This window comes from Dermacentor albipictus, chromosome 7 (assembly GCF_038994185.2).
Source record: "Dermacentor albipictus isolate Rhodes 1998 colony chromosome 7, USDA_Dalb.pri_finalv2, whole genome shotgun sequence".
NCBI lineage: Eukaryota > Metazoa > Arthropoda > Arachnida > Ixodida > Ixodidae > Dermacentor > Dermacentor albipictus.
Genome location: NC_091827.1, coordinates 130483795 through 130508164, shown reverse-complemented (window position 1 = coordinate 130508164; position 24370 = coordinate 130483795). Strand labels below are relative to the sequence as shown.

General features: G+C 45.8%; 1 protein-coding gene across 4 annotated transcripts in view; it reads right to left on the bottom strand.

Moving 5' to 3' along the window:
- The window catches only part of brun (trafficking protein particle complex subunit brun), a 663235-nt gene extending 646371 nt beyond the window's left edge, over positions 1–16864 (bottom strand). For 2 of the 4 annotated variants that reach the window (XM_070522707.1, XM_070522708.1), the window contains exon 1: positions 16518–16863. In XM_070522707.1, coding sequence (XP_070378808.1) covers positions 16518–16794 — 277 coding nt within the window. In that variant the 5' untranslated portion in view covers positions 16795–16863. Of the gene's footprint in view, positions 1–16517 lie in introns of all 4 variants that reach the window. The other 2 variants (XM_070522710.1, XM_070522709.1) reach the window with 2 other exon arrangements.
- Between the last annotated feature and the right edge of the window lie 7506 nt (positions 16865–24370).

Below are 24370 nucleotides of genomic sequence, written 5' to 3'. Positions count from 1 at the left end.
GTAGGTCCTTCCTGTTCTCGTCCTCCTTCCGCCACTTGTTCGCCCCACGGACCATTTGAGGCATCTTCTTGGTCAGTTGTACAGTCAACATCCGATTTTTTTAATTGCCTAGTGGCCGCGAGAACGTCCGAAAAGTCAGCCAGTTGGAAAAAATGAATGCACGTCTTTTAGTGCCCTTAAGAGCTCAAACCGCCACAGGCACATTCGAAAACGCTCCGATGGCCTGTCGGTACACGCATTAGGCATATCGGTGCTCGTACAGGAGATACCAGGTGCACGCGTGTATAATTAAGGAATATATTATGTGTCCCGTGGCAATAGCCCTTTCCCACGCTTGTGATGCTTCACTGCAATACTTTTGCATATGCTTCACTAAGTAACACTTCGGTACAGAGGCGAAGCTGACTTTCGGGAACCGGCATTATGCAATGCACCGTGCTTTCCAAGCTTCTAAGCCAATCGCAAGGACCGCAAAGGCGGAGTCCGTGCCATTGCTGACAGCAGCAAATTCTTTCAATAAATAACACAGCACCCAATTGCAAGAGGCTTCATAGCAAACGTCGAAGCAGCTAGGCCTAGCGTTACCGCAGTGGTGGCTATGGCTGCCAGCGGATCTGCATGCGAGAGCACCAGTTGGAGGCGGCGAGGTAATCAAAATGGCAGCAGTGGTGGTTTTGATTAATGCCGTGTCAGACCTGTGGTCACGGCAAAGCATCCAGAAAATCGGACGGCGAAGTGTTTTTGCGTCCGGAATTTCAGACGTTCTGATACATTGACTATGGGGTACTGGTGGTGCCACGACGCCGTCCAAATTATCGGGAATCCAGATAGTCGGTCGTTGACTGCACTCTGGCAACTCCTCCAGCCAACGACAGGACGTCAAAGACGATTCATTACCATTTCTACTCGAGCGAGCATTACCGCGACTTTCAACCCTTTCAATAAAACTGCAGCTAATTTTCCCTGATAGAGGCACAAATACCCAGAGTTTTCCCTGTGTTTTTCCAGACTACTCAAAATACCTGAGAATTCCCGGTTTTCCCGGTTGGTAGACACCCTGTGAATGTTCTCGGCTGTGAAGCGTCCTTGGAGTGCTTCCACTAGCGTCAGTGCAAGCACTCCAAGGACGTGTCACAGCCTGGAACTGTTTTCGCAGTAAAATGGCTGGAACTCCAAAAAAACACATATCCACATTTGAGCCTCTACCACGCCATACACCCTATGCTGTATTCCTATAAATGCCCACACTGCGATCAATGCACAATGCTTTACCACATGGTACAGGCTCAAGCAAGCACACCACAGCTCGCACCCATAACACACCCCACCACACGCCAATACAAGGCAGCACTGTCCAGCCCCGACTCGACGAACCAGCTCTGCCTGGTCAACCTCGAGAAGGGCAGCTAAGGCCACTGGACTCTTGGACCGAGGGGACCACCCACTGCACAGTGGAAGAGCTACCTACGCTCGTGTGCTTTCTACAAAGTTTACTTTCTTGTTCTGTTGCTCTCGTTTGCTATGTTCTGTGCATTTTCCACTTGTCTATATATTGCCACAGGTTGCCATGAATAAAGCAGTTGAAAGTTACCGCACGTGTCATTTTTGTGTCCTCTTCCGCTGTCCCCGTCTTTATTTGAGGTCAATATGATATGCAGAAGGTCAACAGCTGAATTACCAAGTGCTGGCTGACACACAAGTTGCTCAAGATTGTGAGAGAAATCACCTGTCAAAATACCATCTTTTTTGCATATTTCCAAAAGAGCATCATGTAATTTGACAATAAACATTGCATCTGTGTCAGGCGAGCGATAAACCCCACATAAGAAAAAGGTAACTTTCGCCAGTATCATGGATGGATGAATGCATGGATGGATGGCGGCTATACCCTTTGTAACAGGTGGTGGCTGGCACCACCTAGCCTTTTTCTCCCCCTCCTATTTTTCTTCTTTATATCCCCTTCTCCTTAAACTAGTTTTCACTCCCCTCCTCCCTCCAAAATAACTATCTAAAGTAGTATAGAAAACATTAGCTCCCCAATTTATGGTATTGTCTCTCCCTTGACTTCCTCCACCAATCCTCTAGCCTCCCCTTCGTTACTGCCACTCTTTTCTTGTCTATTTGCCCTCGTTCCCCGGGAAAACTTAATGCCCCTTCCATATCTCTCACTGTTCCCTCAGCCAGAGCCGGTCGAAGGTCTGTGCATCTCAGCACTATATGCTCTGCGGTCTCAATTTCAGCTCCGCAAGCTATGCACCAAAGGTCTACGTCTTCAAATTTAGCCCTGTATGTTTTTGTTCTCAAAACCCCCGTCCTAGCTTCGAATAATAGTGAGCTGCCCCGCGAGTTATCAAATAAGAGCTCTCTCTGAATCTCCTGTTTTTGTGACCTATACATAGATAGCGCTGGCTTTCCGAGCATGCTTTCTCCCCACATTTTTTTTTCCATCTCCTTCACCTCCTTTCCCACACCAGAACCACATTGGACCCCTCCCTCGGCTGTAGGTATCTATTCCTCAGCTTCCTCGTTCTGAGTGTCCACTTTGTGTTAAAACTTTTCATGTATAGATATTTGTACACTTTTCCTGCCCACCTTTTTTCCTCCAGTGTTGGGAGTCTCTGCTCATATTTTAGCTTACTTACTGCCTCTCTACCATCGAATGACGTCCATCCCATGTCCCCCTGACCTCCCTCATTAGGGTTGTTCCCGTGTGCTCCTAAGGCCAACCTGCCTACACTTTTCTGTCTCGTTTCTATGCATGCCTGAACTTCCAATTTCATGCACAGTACTGAATTTCCGAATGTGAGGCCAGGTACCATAACCCCTTTCCATACGCCCCAACCACCTCGTACCTATTATAGTTCGATAGTGCCTTGTGTTTCATTACAGCTGAGTTCCTTTTCACTTTTTCAATCATAATTTTTTTTCCTGTTCTTCCAAGTACTTTTTGCCCTCGTTTAGCCATATGCCCAAATACTTGTATTTTTCAACATGATCAATCTTAGTGCTTTGTATTTCCAATGGTTCCCCCCTTCCTTCATTGTATACTATTATCCCAGACTTCTCTCTACTGAATTGCAGTCCCAATTTTTCTCCCTCCTCTCCACATATGCTCATTAGTTCCGGTAGCCCTACTCGGGTGTCAGCAAGCAGTACAATATCATCTGCATACATCAGTCCGGCTAGTACTTGAGCTACCTTCTGCCCTTCCAGCATATATCTTATGACGGTTCCTATTGTGCTCTGTTCTAGTCTCTTTCATTTGGCTCATGTAAATCATAAAAAGCAGAGGTGACAATGGACAGCCCTGCCTGAGACCTTCTTTTAGCTGGCTTTGTAGTTTCCCCCTCCCATGTTATCTCTACTTCATTATCTGTATAAACTTGTTGTAGGAACCCAATCATCTTTCTATCTAGACCATATTCCCTCAACTGGCTCCATAACTTTTCTCAGTTTACATTATCATCGGCTCCTCTAATGTCTAAAAAAACTATCCATAGCGGTTTCTGCCTGGCTGCCGCTATCTCTATGCACTGCGTTATAACAAATAAATTATCATCTAGCCTGCTGTTCCTTCTAAATCAATTCCGCAGTTCTCCCAAGATCTCTTAACATTCTGCCCATTCCTCCATCCTCTTTTTCACCATCTGCATTGCAACTCTGTATATGACTGATGTGACAGTTATTGGCCTGTAGGATTTAATGTTGTCCTTGCTTCCCTTACCTTGTAAACTAATATTCTGCTTGATTTCCCATCCTGTGGAACACCTCCCCCTATTACTATTTGTTCAATAAGTTGTCATAATTTTAATTTACTTTTCTGGCCTAATATGCTAATCAATTTCATAGGTATGCCATCAGGTCCTGTCACTATTCCAACGGGGACCTTGCGTTCAATTCTGTCCCATTCCTTACATGTCATCTCTCTGTTCTCCTCCTCTAATTCTGTCCTGCTCTTGTCATTGTTCTCCGTTTCGCTACCCACTGGCTCTGCAAATGCTGCCTCTATTGTTAACCTAATATATTCCTGAGCTTTCTAGCTTTCTCTCCCTCTACCTTTGTTCCTTCTGGTGTGGTCAGTGAGTGCTGAGCCACCTCTGTCTTCTTACTCTGTTGCCTTATGTGTTCCCAAAATTTCTTAAGAGGCATTTCTGTCTTTTTTTCGTATCTCTTACAACCACTGTACCCCAACTTTTGCTATCTTGGCTTGAATAAATACCAATGCTTCTCTTTTCATTGCAAGGTAATCCTCCCATTTTGTCTACACCTCTTCTGGTGTGGCTCCCCTTTCTTTGCTGCTCTGTGTTTTCTGCACACATCTTTGCATTGCTCTATGGCCTCCTTAACTTCTCGGTCCCACCAGCTTTTCGGTTTATGTTTTCCCTGCTTACTTCCTAGTTTCCTAACCTGTCCCTTCTCTAGCTCTCGTTTAAAAATACCTATTAACTCGTCGTATGTCCATGCCCTTCGCGGTTGCTTGGATACCATGCTTTCAATGTTTTTCGCCACTTCATGTAGCTGCCTGTCATTCAATTTGCTCATACCTTTCCTTTCTTTAGTTTCTACCAGTGATACTGTCCTTCCAAAACTGATTTTGATTTGTTTGTGATCACTCCCCAGGCTTTCTGTACCTTCCTCATCAATTTCCATACATCCCAACCGTTCATACAGCTTGTGGGACATTAGGCAGTAGTCAATTGTCGAGTGGGTGTTATTTCTTTCCCATGTTATTTTCCTGCCGCATTTAATTTCAGTATTAACTATCACAAAATCATGAGCCTCACAAAAATCTACTAACATCTGCCCTGTTGCATCTGTTGCCCCGTAAAAGTATTCCAAATGTGCCTTCATGTCCCCTAGGATGATTATCTCCCGTTTCATAGCTAACTCCCTGATGTCCTTGGACATACATTTGAGATGTTTTGCATTCTCCTCTTTCGACTCATTCCCCATTTTCAGATACACAACTCCCAGGATTGTCTCTACATTCCCTACGGTGCCCTTGAGCCACATGTGCTCACTGCAGCTCTCCCTTACCCCTTCCCAGTCCTGTCCCTTCACCAGCGCCCCAAGGCCTCCTCCTCTCCGTTCTTTCTTTTTTTCTGTTGCACCCAACCCAGGTGTATCCTGGAATGAATGGTGGCTCTTCCTCATCTCTTAAATGGGTCTCGGCAACGCCATATACCTGAAAATTTTCCATTTGTAATTGTTCTTCTATTTCGTCCCACTTAATGCGATTTCTTCCCCCTGCATGTTAATGAACGCCACATTTACTGCCTTCTTCCTCTTTCTCCACCGTGCTCCTGTACTGCCCCCCCTCCCCTGTCCTTTATCTTTTATGTTTTGGCATGCAGGGTCGCCCTGCGTACCTGCAAAAAAGCCTGAGCCCTACGACCCACCCTCGTTCCTACCTGCTATCCCGCTAGTGTAGTGTAGTGAATGCCATCCGGGCCGAAAGGGGGGAAGTTTTTCCACCCATCATTCTGTTCACCTCCACCCCATCACACCTGAGGGCTCACCCCAACTCCCTAATCTATAAATTGGCCGCCACTACCTGTTATTCACTGAAAGGGCCCTGTCCCCTGACCTCTGGGACAGTACACAGGGCAATGTGCACCGCCTCAGAGGTCGCCCTTAATTTCGCCACTCCCTCTTGAATCTGTCTGCCCAGCATTCGCCCCCTATTCTGCAGGACGTCATTCACCCCAGCGTGCAAAATTACCAGGTTTCTTCCCTCTCTGTTTTCATTCAGTTTGCTTTTGGCTCTCTCCGCCACAGCTTCGAATCGAGCCCCCGGCATGCATTCGACCTTCACCCGTCTGTCGTACTGCACTGTTCTGAGGAGTGCTGTTTCCATTCGTGATACATTGGAGTTTCCAACGACCCAGACCTCTCTCTCTTCAAGCAAATCTTGCCTCCCTCCTGTCTCTGTCAGCTGGGTCTTCCCTGCCTCCTCGCCTTCTCTGCCCCGTCTTCCCATCCCTCTGTACCTGTGTTTCCCATGGTCCCCACGTTAACATGTCCGCCCCCCATTCTGTTCCTCTGGGTGATCCTCCCGCTTCCTTTTCCTTCAATTCCTGCTGTGCCTCCCTCTCAGCTTCTCTCTCCCTCATCTCTTTCAATTGTTTTTCCAATTGCTGCCCTTTCTCTCGCTCCGCACTCCATTTCCGTTCTACAGCCTCCATTCTTGAGGCCCACTCCTTCTCGACCCTTTCCTCAAACTCTGCGCGTTTCGTTTTTTTCGTTCTCGAGTTCCTCCTTTGTCCTCGCCATTTCACTCTTTAGCTTCATCTCCAAATTCTCAATCAACTTACACAGCCTGCACACGAAGCCGTTCCCTTCCGCCTCCACCACGGTTTTGAATGTCGTTTCATCCAAATAACACCATCGTTCACACCTCTCACACTGGACGAGGTCCCCGCCTTTCTCTTTGGCTTTTCTAGCCGGCCGTCCCATGAATTCTCTTTGTTATTTAACAGTGTAAAAGAGAGGAAAAAAATGAACTATTGTAAAGACCACTGGGAATCTCTAGAAGAATAGAGAGAGCTAGTAAAATAACCAAACCAATAACCAGGGGAAAAAGGAAAAAAAGAAAAAAAGGACAAAGAAAAAAACTTTTAGCCCTAACTATTAAACTTTTAGTTCAACTGTTGTGTGTGGGCCATGACCTACTTTATCGCCCTACTTTGGCTAAGTGTTCGCCTGGCTTCGCAGTGCTCCAATTCTCTGCAACCTATGTTTCTATGCTGGCCCTATCTCCCATTCATATTTCCTGCCACTGCAATTAGAAATAAAAGTAGAAATAGAACTTAGCTGTCAGCATCCATCCGTCCTGGCTCCGTCCGTCGAAGGTGTCATTAACAGCAAACTTTCATGGTTGACGATGTAGTCGAAGAGTGTGGCGTCAATATTGGCTTTCGTGATTACCGCGACATTGCCCCCACGAGAACTTCTGTAAAGTCTAAATATCTGATAACGCCTTGGTATGATTTCACAGTTGTCAGCCAAATCACCAAGCCATGTCTCAGTGATAACACACATGTGCAGATCATAGCCAAGCAGAATGTGTTCAAGTTTATCCACTTTCTTTAGTACGCTTCTTGCACTAGAAGAAACCAAGCGCAGCTGATGCATCCTTCACTGCTATCCCTTATAGGGTTGTTTATCAGTTTTTCACATTTCTTTTCGAGAGTTTGCTGTATCATCCCAAAGTAAAGATTGGCCGCCAACTTTAACCGTGTTGCATACCAATGAGACTTTCTTTCCAGCTTCTCTGTCTGCTTCTGCACTTTGCCAAAGCAACCTACGCTCGCAAAATGTGTCTGCGTATGAATAATTTTTTCAATGCATATTCACGCCTCTTTTAGCTTACTTGCATTCCTGAAAATTTCTTGCTTTTTCTGCAGTCTCGGAAATACAGGACGAGTGGACGAAGTGAAGAAGCTTTTCCTACACTGAGTATGTGCCACAGATTTGCACTCAACACCCATCTTGTTCCCAAGCAGCCCATTTATCACTTTTGTGTATAATACTGATTCCGATTGATTGCCAGCTTCAGAAATACCGAAGACAATCAGGTATGGATAACGGTTTCTATCTTCAAGGTCAACAAGCTTTTCTTGTTGCTTCTGAAAATTTTTTTTCACATTTATAATGTAAGGATTTATCTCTTCACTTTCACCAACCTGGACCTCATTAACACTATCCTCAAGGCTATTTAATTAACTATGAAAACCTTGTATCGTTTTATTGGTTGCATTCAAATGGTCTCTTAGGTCAGATATTTCTGCTTTAAGGTTTCTTTGACCATCTAAAAGAGTCAAACATTTCTTCGACCCCAGGTTCAACTCAACATCACCACATACAAGGAGCCTACATGACCAAAGACACTCATAGGCAATACACAGCTGGTGTAGATGGTGGATAATGTGGATCAGGTACACACTAAGTGACGTACTAATTAACCGACAATGGCAGCTAAGTGGCCGTAGACTTCCCAGCCTCACGCAATTCTCTCTTAAACACATACAGAGACAAGCTTTATTTGCAAGCAAGCAGTAAAAGATGTTTGATTTTAAATTGCTGCCGCAGTGGCCTTTCAGCCATGACCGCATATTCACACTCAGCAACACCGCAAGCGGGTTTTTCCATCAGGCCCCACTTCTCTGCAGATTTCCTCAAGACAATCAATGCACACGCGTGTTGGATGAAAAAGGGCCAATCATCCACTTATACGTCATAATCATGCATGACGTGGAAGCTCCTGGAGCTATGGGAGCAGAAAACACGTCATAGCCACCATCTATGGCCTATGCGTACTACATTTTGCCAATTCCATGCAGAAAACTTAAGTACATACTGCGCACTAACCATTGAGCATGCGGTAAGTGACTACAGCTTAAGTGGGCAGCCAATACGTTAGGTTAAATGGTGACAGGGTCGGGGATTCATCACAACTATATTTAAACTGGAATTACTTATTAGGCAGGTATGAATTAAAGGGGTTTTGCTGTAATTAGTCCACTGTGAGGGTAGCATTCTTGGTGCTCTGTTCATTGCATTTGTTTTTTCAGTAATAGCTAAGATGGCTTCAGCAAGCTACTCTTTCCGCAGGTCTCCTTTGCTGCAAACCTTGCTTTGTTGCTTATTTCAGCTGCAAGACTATTGCTACTGATGACGTGGTTGTGCGCAAATTTATATCTCATATGACTTGCACTGCTGAGAGAAAGCAGTACAAGCATTCAAAAACATGGAACCAAAGGCAAATGACAGTCTTACTGCTGCTGAGACAAGCTTCCTCCTAATGAGAAAATGGCTGCTAGTGCGTGATTAACATGACAGAATTCAAGAGCACCTAAATAGATGTCAGATGACCATATTAGGATGCTATTATCTTCAAAAGATATTGACACATGTGCTTCTTTATCTTTCACAGGTGACCACTGTACGCCGGCTAACAATCGCGAGGACTACAACGGCGGAGTCGGTGTCATTGCTAGGCCTAACTTTGCCACCGTGTTGGCTGCGGCTGCCAGCGGGACTGCTTGCGAGAGCGCCGGTTCAAGGCAGCGAGGTAATCGAAATGGTGGTGGTGGTGGCTGCGATTGCCGTTTCAAACCTGCGGTCATCGCAAAAATCCGAAATATCGGTCTGCGAAGGGTTCTTGCACACGAAATTTCACGCTCTTAAACATTGACTCTATGGGGTACGTGGCAGTGCCGCGAAGCAGTTCGAATTATCGGGCGTTCAGAAAGTCGTTCGTTGACTGCACACTGGCAATTCCAGCCGACCACACGGCGTCAAAAACATTTCGTTACGATTCCTCTGTTACTCGAGCCACCACTACTGCAACTTTCGCTCTTTCAATAAAATACCATTTTCCCTGGTAGAAGGACAAATTCCCCGAGTTTTCCCTAAGCATTTCCAGACTATTCAATATCCCTGAGAATTCTCAATTTTCCCAGTTAGTGACACCCTGAAGATTGCATTTAATTGGCAGAATGTGTGAACATCAGTCACGATTCGGTTCACACTATAATTCATGAACATCTCAGTTATCAGCTCTTGTGTGCTCAATGGATGCCAAAGATTTTCAACCACCACCAGAAGAAGGAGAGGTTCGGCGCTGCCTTGACTCATATGATCTGGTATGACAATGAAGGTGACAACTCCTTGTCTGCAATTATCACTAGGGATGAATCATGGTGCCACTATTACAAGCCTGGAACACGATGGCAATGCTTACAGTGGAAACATTCGAATTCACCACTGCCAAAGAAAGCAAAGGCCGTCATTTCCGCCAGAAAGGTGTTGCTGACTTTTGTTTTTTTCTATCGTCAGGGGCCATTACTGATCGAATTCGCTAAACTTGCAGAGACTATCAATCGTTTCCGATTTTGTGAACGGCCAGATTGGCTGCATGCTGCAATCAAGAACGAACAATGTGAAACATTGACAAATGGGGTCATCTTGCTCCACGACAATGCCTCTCCCAACTTCGTTGATGTGGTTAACACAACACTGCCAAAGTTCAAGTGGAGAACGCTGCAACATCCACCATACAGCCCAGACCTGTCGCCTTGCGATTTCCACAATTTGGGGCAATTGAAAAAAACACTCAAAGGATCCAGATTCGTGTCAGACGATGACGTGAAAGAGTCAGTTCCAGACTTTTCGAAGCCGCAACCCAAGGAGCTTTATGAGGCAGGAATCGCGCGACTCGTAAGTCAGTGGGACAAATGTCTCAATGCTCATGGAGACTACTTTTAATATCGCATTGGCTCAGTTCCATTTGACTCGCTCTCGTATATTTTGCAGAACTGCTTTTTATATGTGCTCTCTGTTGCGACTATAATTTCGGTGCAATTACTCATAATACATGAATGGTGACAGCTACTCCTGAGCAATACATTGGAAGGAAGGACAGCATCATTGTGATTTCTCCCTGGCCATTGCATATGTACAGAAATGTAAACAAGGTTCTTGAATGACGAAGTTTCATTAAAATATTTGACTTCAACTTCATATTACGGCCTTTACATTTTTAATATCAGCAGTGTGCACTGCTTTGCTGGTTTAGAATTGATAGAGTTCTAAAGTTCGTGTGATATTTTCTTTGCTTATTTAATAGACAAAAAACATGGAAGCATTGATATCCATCATTTCGGGCACAATTTTTGGGACATACGAGTATATTCTTTATTAATAAGTACCTATTTCACTTGTCTTGACAGTGCGTAGCATTCAAAAATTCATTTGCAGCATCTTTGGCAATTTCAATGCAGTTATTATTCAAGTACGTGATCCCTCGACAAATTCTATAAGGAGGAAGCCGAGCTAAACACACATTTATTTTAGATCAGTGGCACACGAACACACACACACACATTTTCCTAATCACTGTGCCTTAGTTGGTATTTTTAGTAGGACCATGTTCTTATATTGGGCTCATTGTATGCAAAAGCTTATTACATCTCATCACTTGGATATGTATTTATTGTGCTGATCGGTGGTCATCACAATAAGTATGCACACACATCCTCATATCACCTCTTATTATATTTCTATACCTACCCAACGAGAAACTTGTCCATCACATAAGACAATGAATGGCTCATGCCCCCTTAAGCAGTGACCCCGCAAGCAAGCAAAAAAAAAGTTTTTTAGTTGCAAGAGTTTACTGATCTTGAAAATGGTGCCTACTGATAACTAATTGACTGAAAATGCATATCCAAGTGACAGGATGTATAAGCTTTTGCACTGAATGAAGCGAGTTTGCATCAAATTCAGTAGCTGAGTTTTTGCAAATTCAGATTTGTTGATGAACACAAAAATATATGGAACCTTAGCACCCTAGCCATAAACAGAGTTGCTGTAAAAAGACGCTAATGTTTATTTGTTGTACTACAGTACAACAAACTTGTCTGAGTGCATAGTTCGATAAGTCTTTCTTTACGAGTGAGCACGCATGTGAAGCTTCGAATACTTTAGCCCCGAGTACAGACATACCTAAAACTCAATTCGGTACTATTTTCTGCCACAGGTGCAATGGTCATTACGGTCATCTTTCAAGATTCTGGTACTGGAGCCTCATCAGCGTCATTTGAAGCTGCTTCACCGGCATTACCTGCCATCAAGGAACAACATTGCGGTCCTCGGCACCCCACTGATGGGTCGCGATCGGGATCCTCCAAAGCTGAACTTTGGAGTTCTCAGAGGACCCGGTTTCTCATACTAAAATATAAGGAACTGAACCCTCTCGTAGGAAAGTGAGGCGGCTTCAAGAAAGCTGAAATTACTTTCTCATTGAAGTGTTAACAGAAAGTTAAAGTTCAACTTTGCTTGCTCAGAAGTTTGTGAGCATACCTCATTAGTCTTTAATGTGCTGGAATTGCCAATTTTTAATCCATCACTTTTTTCAGAGGACAAAAAAGGCCATGTGGCAGGCGATTGCCAACATGATGTCTACCAAGTTCTCGGCCCTGCTGACTGAACTTCACATGCAAAACAAATGGGAAAGTTTAGAGCGCTCATATACAAAAGTCGAAAACCAAAAACAATTCTGGGCACTCAAAGGCTGTGCATGAACACGAAGAGTGGGTGTTGTCAACCATTGCATGCAGTCTCCAGCTTTCATATTTTCCAACTAATTCTTTTCTTCTTTCTTAGTGAGCTCAGTGAGGTGCTAGAACAAAAGCACCATATAACTCCCACTGTCCTCATGAAGCCTGGAGTGACACTAGAAAAAGACAGCAGGTGCAGTTGTCTCAATTTCACTGAAGTTTATCCCCATTAATACTGCACGGTGATGACAGTGATGACATGGAGCCAGGAGCATCGTCCATGGTCAAACTCTTTTCAAGCCCTGCCTAAGCTGCAGTTTTAAGCTAAGAACCGAGGAATGCCTTGGCCAAGAAAAGGAAGAAGGACAGCACATCACTACAAGCGATGTTAACAGAATTTCGGGAGGCAAAAAAGAGCGAGCCGACCGCTTTGAAATATAGATGTCTTCGTTGGGGCGGCTAGTAACAGCTGTCAAAAAAGCTGCCGCAACGGCTACGGAATAAAAATTTGCCAAGAAAAACTGAAACACTGTATGTATTGTGTGTAGTCAGACAATGCAAGACAACAAAACAATGTAGCCTGGGACCTACAGGCCCCAAACGCCTCAATTTATCTTTCACCAACAAAAGTTTTCTCAAAGTATACTCAAATGTTTTCTCAGTATATTCAGAGTCAGCCCAATTGACAGTCGGAACTGTGATGGGGGCAACACGCGCAGTGCAACCTGGGGGTCGCGAACGCGGGTGTTTTCGCTGCAGCGGTGCCCATCAAGCATGCCAGTGCCAACACGTCAACTCAGTGTGCTACAAATGCAGGCGGCAAGGGTATCTGGCAAGAGTATGCAAAAGTGATAGTGAGTTATAAACAGACAGGTGTGGCAAGCAGATTCGAGGCGCGTGAGCACAGTGGATGCAGTGCTTGGGGTACCCAGAGCGAGTGAAATGTTTGGAGTGTCAACCTTTGCGAATTTCATGCGGATGGTCCGGTGCCTATGCGCATTCCAGTTATCATTAACGGGGTTCCACTAGAGATGGCACTTGAAACGGTCACCAGTGTCTCAATCATAAGTGAAACAAAGTTCAGGCAACTGTTTCCATTGGCCGCCTTGGATCGATTCGACGTACAGCTGAGGAGATTTTGCGGAGACATGCGACCAGTCGCCGGAAAGTTTGCGCCCACTGTAAAGCTTGGGGAGGAGGAGAGACGGCTACCTCTGTTTGTGGTAAAGGGGCAGTGCCCAGCATTGTGTGGTAGAAGCTGGATGAAGAAATTCCAGTTGGGAATCCGCAAGCCGTAATTGATTTTCTCTGTGTCATCTAAAGGAGGAGCTGTAGACCATTTTCAAGAGGTGTTTTCAGATGGTTTAGGCATGTCCCGTGGAATTAAGGCTCGCATCTTGGTGTCGCCAGATGCCAAACCCAGATTTTTTAAGCCCAGGTGGATGCCCTTTGCTTTGAAAGACAAGTTTCAGGAATTGTTACAGAGACTGCTCCTCCAAGGCCTGGTCCAACCAGTGAAGATGCCAGATGGGCAGCACCTGTCGTACTAATACTAAAACAAGATGGGCAGTTGCGCATATGCGGTGATTTCAAGCTGACTGTAAATCCCATAGCACTTGTGGCAACGTATCCCGTGCCATGCATAGAGGAATCGTTCACAAAGCTCCAGGGAGGAGTAAGGTTCACAAAGCTAGACCTAAAGGATGCCTACCAGCAGATCGAGCTGGAAGAACAGTCACAGGAGTTCGTCATTATCAATACCTACAAGGGCTTGTTTCAATACACGAGACTGCCATTCGGGATTGCTTCTGTCCCGGCCATATTTCAACGTGAAATAGAAAACCTCCTGGGAGGTCTTGATCATGTCACAGTTTAGTTCGATGACATTTTGGTAACAGGCGCGAATGACAACGAACATTGGGCAAATGTCTGCAAGGTACTAGAGCACTTGCAAGCAGTGGGCTTGAAGCTGAAACTTGCAAAATGCAAATTCTTGCTACCTGAGGTCCAGTACTTAGGCCACATAATAAGTGCTGCCGGGCTGCACCCAGATCCTGCCAAGACTGAAGCAGTACGGAATGCTCCCAAACCTCGAGATGTGAAAGAGTTGCAAAGCTATTTGCATTCATGGAGAGCCCCAAGGAGCTGCTCACATCCGCTCGTGTCTTGGCCCATTAGGACCCCTCCAAACCCACAGTGTTGATCACTGATGCTTCCCCTCATGGCCTGGGGGCAGTTCTCGCACAGAGAGAGCCTACTGGAGAAGAGCGACTGACAGCCTTCGCATCAAGAAGCCTCACGGCCACTGAGAACTATAGTCAATTGGATAAAGAGGCACTTGGTCTCGTGTTTGGTGTCGCAAAGTTCAGGCAGTATCTCTGGGGATGGAAATTTGAAGCGGCTACTGACCACAAACCCTTGTTGGGCCTCTTAGGTGCTGGAGGGCCTGTTCCAGAAATACGCTCGCCCAGGCTTCTTCGCTAGGCATTGCTACTGGAAGGTTCAGCTAAAGTTTGAGCTATAGGCCTGGAAGCCTGATAGCCTATGCAGATGGGTTGAGCAGACTTCCCTTGCCAACAATTGATTGCTCTACAGGGGTGCCTGTGGAGGTATTCATGCTTGAAGGTGTCTATCCTCGTGTCCTTTCATCAAAGGTGGTTGCAGAAGCCATTGCAAGAGATCCAGTGTTGTCATGAGTGCTACAGGATTTATGTTCTGGTCATGTTCAAGACTTGACATCAGAGGGGGGGCCATACATGACCCGATTCAATGAGTTGAGTGTGCATCAGAACTGTGTGCTCTGGGGAAACTGTGTTGTGGTACCCTCCAGCCTCCAAGGAGAAGTCCTCAAGTTACCACATGATAGCCACCCTGGGGTCACAAAAGTGAAAGCCATTGCCTGAAGTAATGCGTGGTGGCCGTTGTTAGACAGAGACATCATAACCACGGTTCAAGATTGCTTCGCCTGCCAACAACAACCGAGACCTCCGAGACCAGTGCCTATGATGCTGTGGCCATTCTCAGGCAGGGCCTTGTCAAGGATCCACGTGGACTATGCGGGACCTTGCCGGAATTCCTACTTTTCTTATTGTAATTGATGCATTCTCCAAAAGGATTGAAGTTTTTCCTGTTTCATCATTCTCAGCGGAATGTACAATTGCATGCATGCAGGTCATGTTTGCGAATCAGGGCCTCCCAGACATGGTGGTATTGGACAATGGACCCGCATTCGCGAGTGAAGCATACGGGAGATTTTTGAAGAACGGTGTGAACAGGATGCTAGTACCGCCCTATCACCCGGCGTCTAATGGTGCAGCAGAGGGAGCTGTTCAAACTATGAAAGTAAAATTACAGAAAGTTGGCCCAGGGGACCTTCGTGCACAAATTGCACGAATACTGTTATCATAAAGGTCGACACCCCACAATGTCACTGGTTGTTGCCCATCCGAGCTGTTGATGGGACGGAGGCTCAGGACTGCATTGGATCTGCTGCAGCCAGACCTAAGGAAAACAGTCCTCCAGAAACAACTCGCTCAGAAGATGGAGTACGATCAAAAAACGAAACCGAGGGTGCCAGCACAACCAGGAGACAGAGTATTCACCAGGAATTTTCGGCCAGGTCGGAGCTGGATTCCCGCTGTAGTCACCAGGCAACACAATTCACAGGTGGAGCTACAATTGGATGATGGGCGACAATGAATCCGGCATCTAGACCATGTAAGGCCTCAGTCGATGTCCGACCAGCACAACCGTCAGTGCTCCAAGCCCTTCTACCACACGCTCGGAACCACATTTGGCTTTATCCTCAGGCACTGGAGGTACAACTGAGTGGTTTACCCGAAGCAGCGACAAGCTTGGAGAGTCAACCACTACTACCTGGCGAGCCCTATCAGCTGGAGACCAGTGACACCATAACACCAACACAGACGGATTACTCCCCGCCTCCATCCACACCTCTGCTTCACCGGAGCACTAGGGAATGCTATCCGGTGCTTGTTTTCCCCTTGAACTTTAACTGCTTATATGCTGTTAATCTATTGTATTAAGGAGGGAGGAAGTGTGGTAACTAACACCACCAGGGGGCACGCGATGGACAATAAAAAGCAGAGCGCATGACCTGTGCGGGCAGTATGCTTACTCTCCTCCCAGTGGCTACTGTGTCTTTATTGCCGTGCGCTATGGCCGCGGGTCTGGTCACCACACTGGGTGACTATTGAGTGCAACCACTACGCGTGATAATGCACCGAGTCACTCAGTTTTTCTGATTCTTCTGTGTTATTTGACAACACTTACCCGACTACATTCTGTATGGGGCCTTGAATTTAATGGAATAAAACGGAGCTGCCACCTTCGGGCATAAGAACACTGACGGGGCGCCGTGTGAACACTCACCATAGCAGGCAGCACATTTTTCGTCTTCTACCTCCCATTGAAGATGAAAAGTAAAACACCCACCGACAGTGAGCACTCCGAGGACGCGCCGGTGAGCCTGGAAGTCACCCCAGAGGCTCCCGTCGGCCGGGTAGCTGGTCGTGTAGCGGAGCCACACGCTGCGGCTTCCCTCGGGCTGTTGCGTGTCGCTGAGACGCGTACAGCGGACGCGGCCGATGTGCTCCACGGCGCGCTCCCAGAGCACAGTGCTCGAGACGTGCGACGACAGTGGCTGCACCAGCACCAGCAAGCACTGGTGGTCCTGCAGCCGAGCGTCGAAATCTACAACAGAAGCGCTCATGATCAGCTGGTCGGCGGCATGTAAACTATAAGACCAGCAACACAACGCCACAGCAGTGTTGCCAGGTCAGACAAAGTAGCGTACCCCAAAGCTAGAGAAATTATAACCCAAATGTAGCCAAGCACAAAAATAGCAAAAAAAATTGTAGCCAAGTATAGCCCTTTTTATTTGTCATTTCATTCGCATATTTATTTTTCACATTCAACTGTGGCAATTTTTTTTTTTGCGCAATCCATCGTAACAAAATTGGCCGTCGTTACAATGGCCGTTCCCAACGTTACTAGATTACTTTCAGTTGTCAAACACCGCCGCGGCACCTGGCCCCTTTCTGTCGCGCACGCGGGGTGGCGCGCGCGACACTGTCGGCCCGAAGGCGGGTGGTGCGAACAACGTTTGTGCGGGTGGACAGATACACCGATGCGTGCGGAAGCGTGCCACGTTTTGCTCATGTTTCTTATTTGTGTGCCAAGAAAATGCTGCTCGCCTTGTGAGCAAACATACCTGCAATGGAACAATGAAACAAGGAAAAACACGAGAAAGAGACAAAGTGATAGCTAGGGAGGGTGCAGCTCTTATATATATCACTTTGTCTGTTCTCACTCCTGTTTTTTTGTGTGTTATTAAATATTTGCGAGCATTCTACGTCAAAATAGTGTACCAGACCACCACCTTTGAACTTCGTGCGCATTTCCTAAGGGAAATAAAATTGTTACACTAATCATGTCAGGTCATCAAAGATTTTTTGGAACTGCTGAACTTGACAGAACAGAATGCAATTCAAAAGAACCTGAAGCTTTTTGCATCACAACAAACGACAAAGTCGCTGCGAGTAACTCTGATGTCGGCTTTAGGCATTGTCGATGATCTGCCGCGTCCAGGTGCGCTCTATGTTTCGACAGCCAAGTTACATCAAGATCCACTGTAGGTAAGGCACACTGTTCACATTTGTTGTGACTACATTCACATTGCACAAATTGCACTGTTTGCTAGCAATATACTGCACTGTTTGCTAGCAATACATTAGACTAGCGCGTTCCTTCGGTTGAGATGAGTCCCATACTACTATAACCAACTTCACGCAGATATTCCGCCTTCTAAAAGCCTGTATACATCTGTTAAAACAGCGCTACGTGGTAGTGTGGACGGTGTGCCAGGACCTGTGCTCGTCGGCATCAACGACACATTCAAGCTGAGAGAAGCCTGCAAGTAAAAAAAGTAGTCTTCGCAATGCCATCGAGGCGACGTTGATAAGTTGCCTGGAGCGAAGCAGCTCACCAGAATGTGCTTGCAATGAGCATAGCAATGAGCAATGAACGTAGGGGACAATGTTGTTTATTATCTGTGTGGTTATGTTATTCGTAAGGTCACAATTAAAGGGCACCCCATGTGATCTATGCATAACGGACATAAGCTTTGAAACCCCAGCAGTTAGCTGCGACAGTTACTTGAGTGCAGAAGTCTCAAGCAAGGTTCCTTAAAGCACCCGACGCCAAAGATGCTGGGCTTTATGAAGACTGCTAACAAAAGTGTGTCGGCTTCCCTGGATGAGGCAGGCCTTTGCGGAGAGATAGTTTGGAAGGTTTTAGATTATCTAGAGGGGTGCTGCCTCCCTCTTCTTGGTTGTGCAGCGCATATGTTCGCGTTCACGTGCGAGGTACTGAATTTCTTCATTGTTATCCGGATGCAGTTTTACTCCAGGGATACAAACTGTCAACTAGAAAGCAGTCACAAGGTAGCTGTAGCAACCAAGAAAGCGCGTCTTTTGTGAATATCGATGCATAATGCTTTGATTCGTCAATCCGGCGTTGTACTGGTCCTATTATTTTTTTCATGTGTACATAAAACATGCCACTAACGAAAAGCCTCACTGTCCTCTTCATTCGCCTATTAGCTGCTTTTTACAGGGTGCACAATGTAAAAAGGCTATTCTTCGAATATTTAGCGCCACGAAGTGCAGCAAACAAAACAAAAATTGTAGCATTGAGTCGGCGGCGCGCTGCTGCTTTGGAAAGCTTCCGCAGCTAGCCAACCGGGCCAACCTAAAGTCCCTTGATAATTTGAAAGTACCGCCACTCTTTGAACTCTGCCGCCGCCGCGCGACCTCCTCGCCCCTTGCGTGTCCCCCCGCGGCAACCAGTTTTGCCCCCGTTTTTCTGCACGACGATTGGTCTCCCTGCAGCTGCCCTTGGAAACGCGCGGATCTTGAGTTTTGCTTGTGTTTTTCTTCTTCGTTCGCGCCATTTTCCTCCTGAGCACGGCTGGTTCGGTGCTTTAGCTCGGCCTAGCGAACGTTGTGCGCAGTGTTTCTGGTCTATGTGCTAGCGCTATGCCAGGCTGTTGCGCATATAGCTGCAGTAAGAAGATTGAAGATGGTTATGCCGTTTTAATGATACCACAACGAAAGCGTGACGGCTTGCGTACGAAGCAGCGGCTGCATGACATTGGCCAAAAGAACTTTGTTCCGACAAAGAACGACTTTGTTTGCGAGCTGAGGAGTCTTTCTTACAGCTGCATGGTAGCAAAGCTTACCGTAATGCTGCATTTCTTTTTTTCATTATTCCGGCCTGCTCACCAGCGTTTTTTGTTGCGGTTGTCCTCAGTATGCTTAATATTCTGGGGCGGCCCCATCACTTCACACGTCGCTAACTGTTGTTATTCAGTCGGAAGTGCAGTATTATTGATTTTGTTTTGCACCCTGAAAAATTTAGTGGCAAGTGTACCCGTAGTATTGTAGGTGATGAGCGTTAACAAGTCAAAATTGAGCTTTTCTTTAAGTTTTAAGGCAAAAGCCTTTAGATCTTTATGTTTCAAGGTCGCGTTGTAAACTGGAAGTATCATGTGACCCAAGGAAGGCCAGAGGGGACCCAAAGCATGTCCACCCCTGTATGAGAGAATGATTACCCAAGTTAATTAATGAATCATTAGTGGTTGACATAAAGTGGATTAGGGAGGATTAAGGTTGATTAGAGTGTATTAAAGAAGATTAAGGTGGATTAGAGTGCATTACGAAGGATTAAGATGCATGAATAAAGATTTAGGTGCGTGGAGGAGAATTAAGGCGGATTATGGTGGATTAAGGTGAAGTGTTGATGAAAGAGTATTAAGACCGATTGGGGTGGATTAGGGTGCATGAACGACAATCCAATCACTAATCAATCATTACTTTGGTAATCATTAATCATCTCTTATACGCGGCTGCACATGCTTTGGTTCACTTCCCGCCTTCCTTCGGTCACGTGATATTTTCTGTAGCTCACAACGGGACCTTGAAACAGAGGTCTAAGGCTTTCGCTTAATAAGCCACACACAAAGGGATGTGTCACAAGCAATAGTAGACCAGACGCACGAAGTAAAGCATCTGATCATGTGGCAGAAAAATTGTCTGGAGTATAGAACTCGCCTCAAAGCTCCCTTTAAATCAGTATACCCCGTTCATACGGCTTTAAGAAAAAACCAACCTCCTCATAAACGTTGCCTCCAACATTATCGACGCTGTTATTAGCATTTCTCAAAATTTTCAACCCCACTGGGGCGCGCACCTGGCCCAATATAACACGCCTCCATAGAATCCTGCGGCCCGTCCGCGGGAGCCCAAGAGGAATAGCGTGCCGTGCGCAGCCGGCGGGCGAGGAGAATCGAGGAGGAAAGCGCCGTGAGGAGGAGAGTGTCGCTACTTTCAAATTATCAAGGGGTTTTAGGCTGGATGAATGGATGGATGATTGTGGCTCAACCCTTTGAATCGGGCGGCGGCGACGCGCGCCACCTAGCGTTTAATGGTTCTATATGCATGCATACCTATAGCACTCTAAGAACAGTTTACACCCTTTGGCTTGCCCCTTCTGCCACACAAAAATAATCGTCATCTGCCTTGATGCGTTTCCTTTCTTTATCGCTGCGAGCCCGGAACTTTCCAGTAACGAACGGCACGCGCGTTATCAGCATAGAACAGTTTACACCCTTTGGAGTGCCTCTTCTGATAACGCGCGTGCCGCACTCTTAGAAAAATTTACACCCTTTGGGGCTTATCTTGTCCCACAACAATAATCGTCATCCGTCTTGCCCACGTTTCCTTTCTCTAACGCAGCGCGCCTGGTACTTCCCAGTCACGAACAGCATGCGCGTTATCAGTGCGACGCAGCATTCTCGACAGGAAAGTAGCGAGCGCCGAGTTTTCAGGAAAGGAAACGCAAGCAAGGCAGATGACGATTATTGTTGTGGGACAAATTTACACCCCTAAGGGTGCAATAGTTTTAAGCGTGCGTTCGTCACTGGAAAGTTCCGGGCTTGCAGCGATAAAGAAAGGAAACGCATCAAGGCAGATGACGATTATTTTTGTGTGGCAGAAGGGGCAAGCCAAAGGGTGTAAACTGTTCTTAGAGTGTATGTATTTACTCCTTTACTTTTGCGCTGATATTGTCCACCAATCAGATAGCCTCCGTTTAGTTATTTCTACCTGTTCAAAGTCTATTCTACTTTCACTGTCTTTAAAACCCAAGGCTTTGAATATAGTTCCCCGTTAGATTCAACTGCAGGGTGAAGTTGTTTACAAACAAGTATCAGGTGTTCCGCCGTTTCCTCCTCCTCTCTACACGCCTCGCATACCAAATCTATCTCCTGGTATCTGGCTCGGTACGTTTTAGTGATCAGTACACCTGTCCTGGCTTCGAACAACAATGAGCTTCCCTTAGATCGAGTTATCGTAAATATTTTCTTTGGCTATTTCTTGCTTAAACGTCCTGTATGTCTCCAATGCCGATTTGGTTTGCATCTCTGTACTCCACATACCCCTCTCTGCCTCCTTAACCTTTTTCTTGACAGATGATTCCTTACTTGTTCCCCCGCTACTGCCCAAGTATTTGCTTGTCAATTTTCTAGTTCGCTTCCTCCACCTCGTGTCAACATTCCTCGTGTATAAGTAACTGAAAACCTTCCTAGCCCACCGAATTTCCCCCATTTTCCTCAATCGCTCCTCAAATGCTATCTTGCTACTAGCCTCTCTGCCCTCGAAAGAAGACCATCCCAGATTCCCCTGCACTCCAAGATTTGGTGTCTTGCCATGTGCTCCCAGAGCGAGCCTATACCCACACCACGTTGCCTAATTTCCAACTGTTGCCGGGTCTCTGTTCTAATACATAGAACTGCATTGGCAAAAGTCAGGCCTCCCCCTTCCATATCCCTCGTACTACCTCGTACCTATTGTAGTTCCACAGTGCCCTACTCTTCATAATCGCTGCACTTCTGTTACCTTTAGTCGTTAGATATTTTTCGTACTCTGTCAGATACTCAATGCCATTATTTATCCACACCCCAAGGTACTTGTATTTATCGACTATCTCCAGCGTGGCCTCCTGTATCTTATGCTCGCCGCAACTGTTATCATTAAAAATCATGACTGCTGACTTTTCTTTGCTAAACTTCAAGCCTAATCTGTCTCCTTCTGTACCACATATGTCCATTAATTCCTGCAGATCTTCTGCATTGTCAGCCATTAATATCCGCGTACATCAGTCCTGGTAATGACTGTTCAATCAATTTTCCTTGCTTGAGAAATGACAGGTTGCAGCCGAGTCCGCTTTGCTGCATTTTGGCATCTAGACCTTGTAGGTACAGCATAAACATCAGAGGCGACAATGGGCACCCCTGCCTAAGCCCCCGCCGAATCATTACAGGCTCCGAAACCTGCTTTTCCCATTGTATAATCACCCGGTTACCTTTATAGATATCTTTTAAGAAATTGGTTACTCCATCTTGCACTCCTAAAGTTTCCAGAATGCCCCACAAGCCCTCTTGAAGTACACTGTCATAGGCTCCCTTGATGTCCAAAAAAGCCAGCCATAGGGGTATGTGTTCCTTTTCAGCTATTTCAATGCACTGTGTTAGCGAGAACAGATTGTCTTCTAGCCTCCTATGCTTCCGGAACCCATTTTGTAGCTCTCCAAGTACCCCCTCGTTCTCTACCCATGCCTGCAGTCTGTCCTTTATAATCTGCATAACCACCCTGTAAACCACTGACGTGGCGGCCAACCTAGAGTTACTGTATATGCTACTGTATATAGCATATACAGTAACTCTAGGCCAACCATGGCGGCAGCGCCACCCCGCGAGAGGAGACGGCAGATGGTCACCTTCTCGCGCCGCTCCCAGGCGGAGTTTTTTCACAACTGAAACTCTCCGTAGGCGCCGTTATAGTGCCTAGAATATACTGGCTAGTGTACCGTCCGCGGCCTCTCGGGTGGCACCAAATGCAATGAATGCCGGCGGCTGCCACTAGGGGCGCTGCAGTGCAGGTGGGTGCCGCGGCACCATCCGGTCTTCGTAGCTCGCCGTGTTTCCACAGCATCGGCAGGCGGGCTGCTGCGCTTTTTGTTTTTATTAAGCTGTAGCAGCAGCACAGTTCAAATGTGGGAAGCTGATTTATAAATCAGGGTTTGTTTCGATTACAACAGGCTTCTCTAGCGCTTGTCGCTTGCGTGAAAAGCGTGTGCTAGCTCAGCTGGGCTTCGAGCGGGGAACCTGATGTGTTTCTATGCTGGCGAAGAGAAAACGTAATTTCTAAGGCAAATGCCTTGACCTCCATGTTCCAAGGCCGTGTTGCGAGGTACAGAACATATCACACGATCCAAGGAAGGCCAGAAACGAGCCAAAGCATGTCCAGCCGTGTATAGGAGATGCTAAATGATTAGCAAATTTACTTATTCATTATAGTGATTGGATTAAGGGGATAAGGCTGAATTAGAGGGATTAAGGTTATTAATTAAGGATTACAGTGAATTAGAGTAGGCTTTACAAGGCTTTCGCCTTCGTACGTGTATATCTTCGGCGATAGCATAAGGACTCTTGTTTTTTTATTCTAGCGATGATGGCAGCGTAATTTTTTAAGGGTGCGTTTCAGGTTCCATTTTTCATTCTAATAAAGTAAAGGAATTCTAAGGTTACGTTACTGCTCTATAGATGTTATATTAATGCATGCATAACCATTCAAAACCACTGTAACCGATCATCTTTTGAAATGACTTGAATTTCTGTGTTCTTTCTTTTTATTTTATTTGCTGCTATTTCTGCCTACTATCTTATTGTTGTCCTCATAGGTTTGAATGTTTTTGATGGTTTGTAAACCATGTACCCATCTCCTCATAATTCCCATTGGGCCCCGAGGATAGGATAATAAGCAAAAAAAAAGAAAAAAGCAAAAAAAAAGCAAAAAGAAATTCATACCCAAAACAATTATTGAGTGGAACCAGCTGCCTGCTTCAATCGCAACTGAAATGAATTCGTCCAAATTTCATGAACTTCTAAAAAATGAATGTGATGAGTAGCTTTTTTTCTAGTTTTGTTCCATTACCACACTGTGTTTGATTTTTAATATATACACATTTTTTTGTGTTCTGTTTACTACGTTGCGTTTTTTTTTTTCATTATGTCTCATTGAGTGTTGTTGTTCTGTTTTTTTTTATTATTATTCTTTGCCTATTCCTTGAATACGCTTCTCTGGGTTGCTTGTAGAATTTTTGTCACCCCCTATGTAATACCCTCGTTGTGAGGGCCTTTAGGGGTTTCTTGAAATAAAAAATAAAAA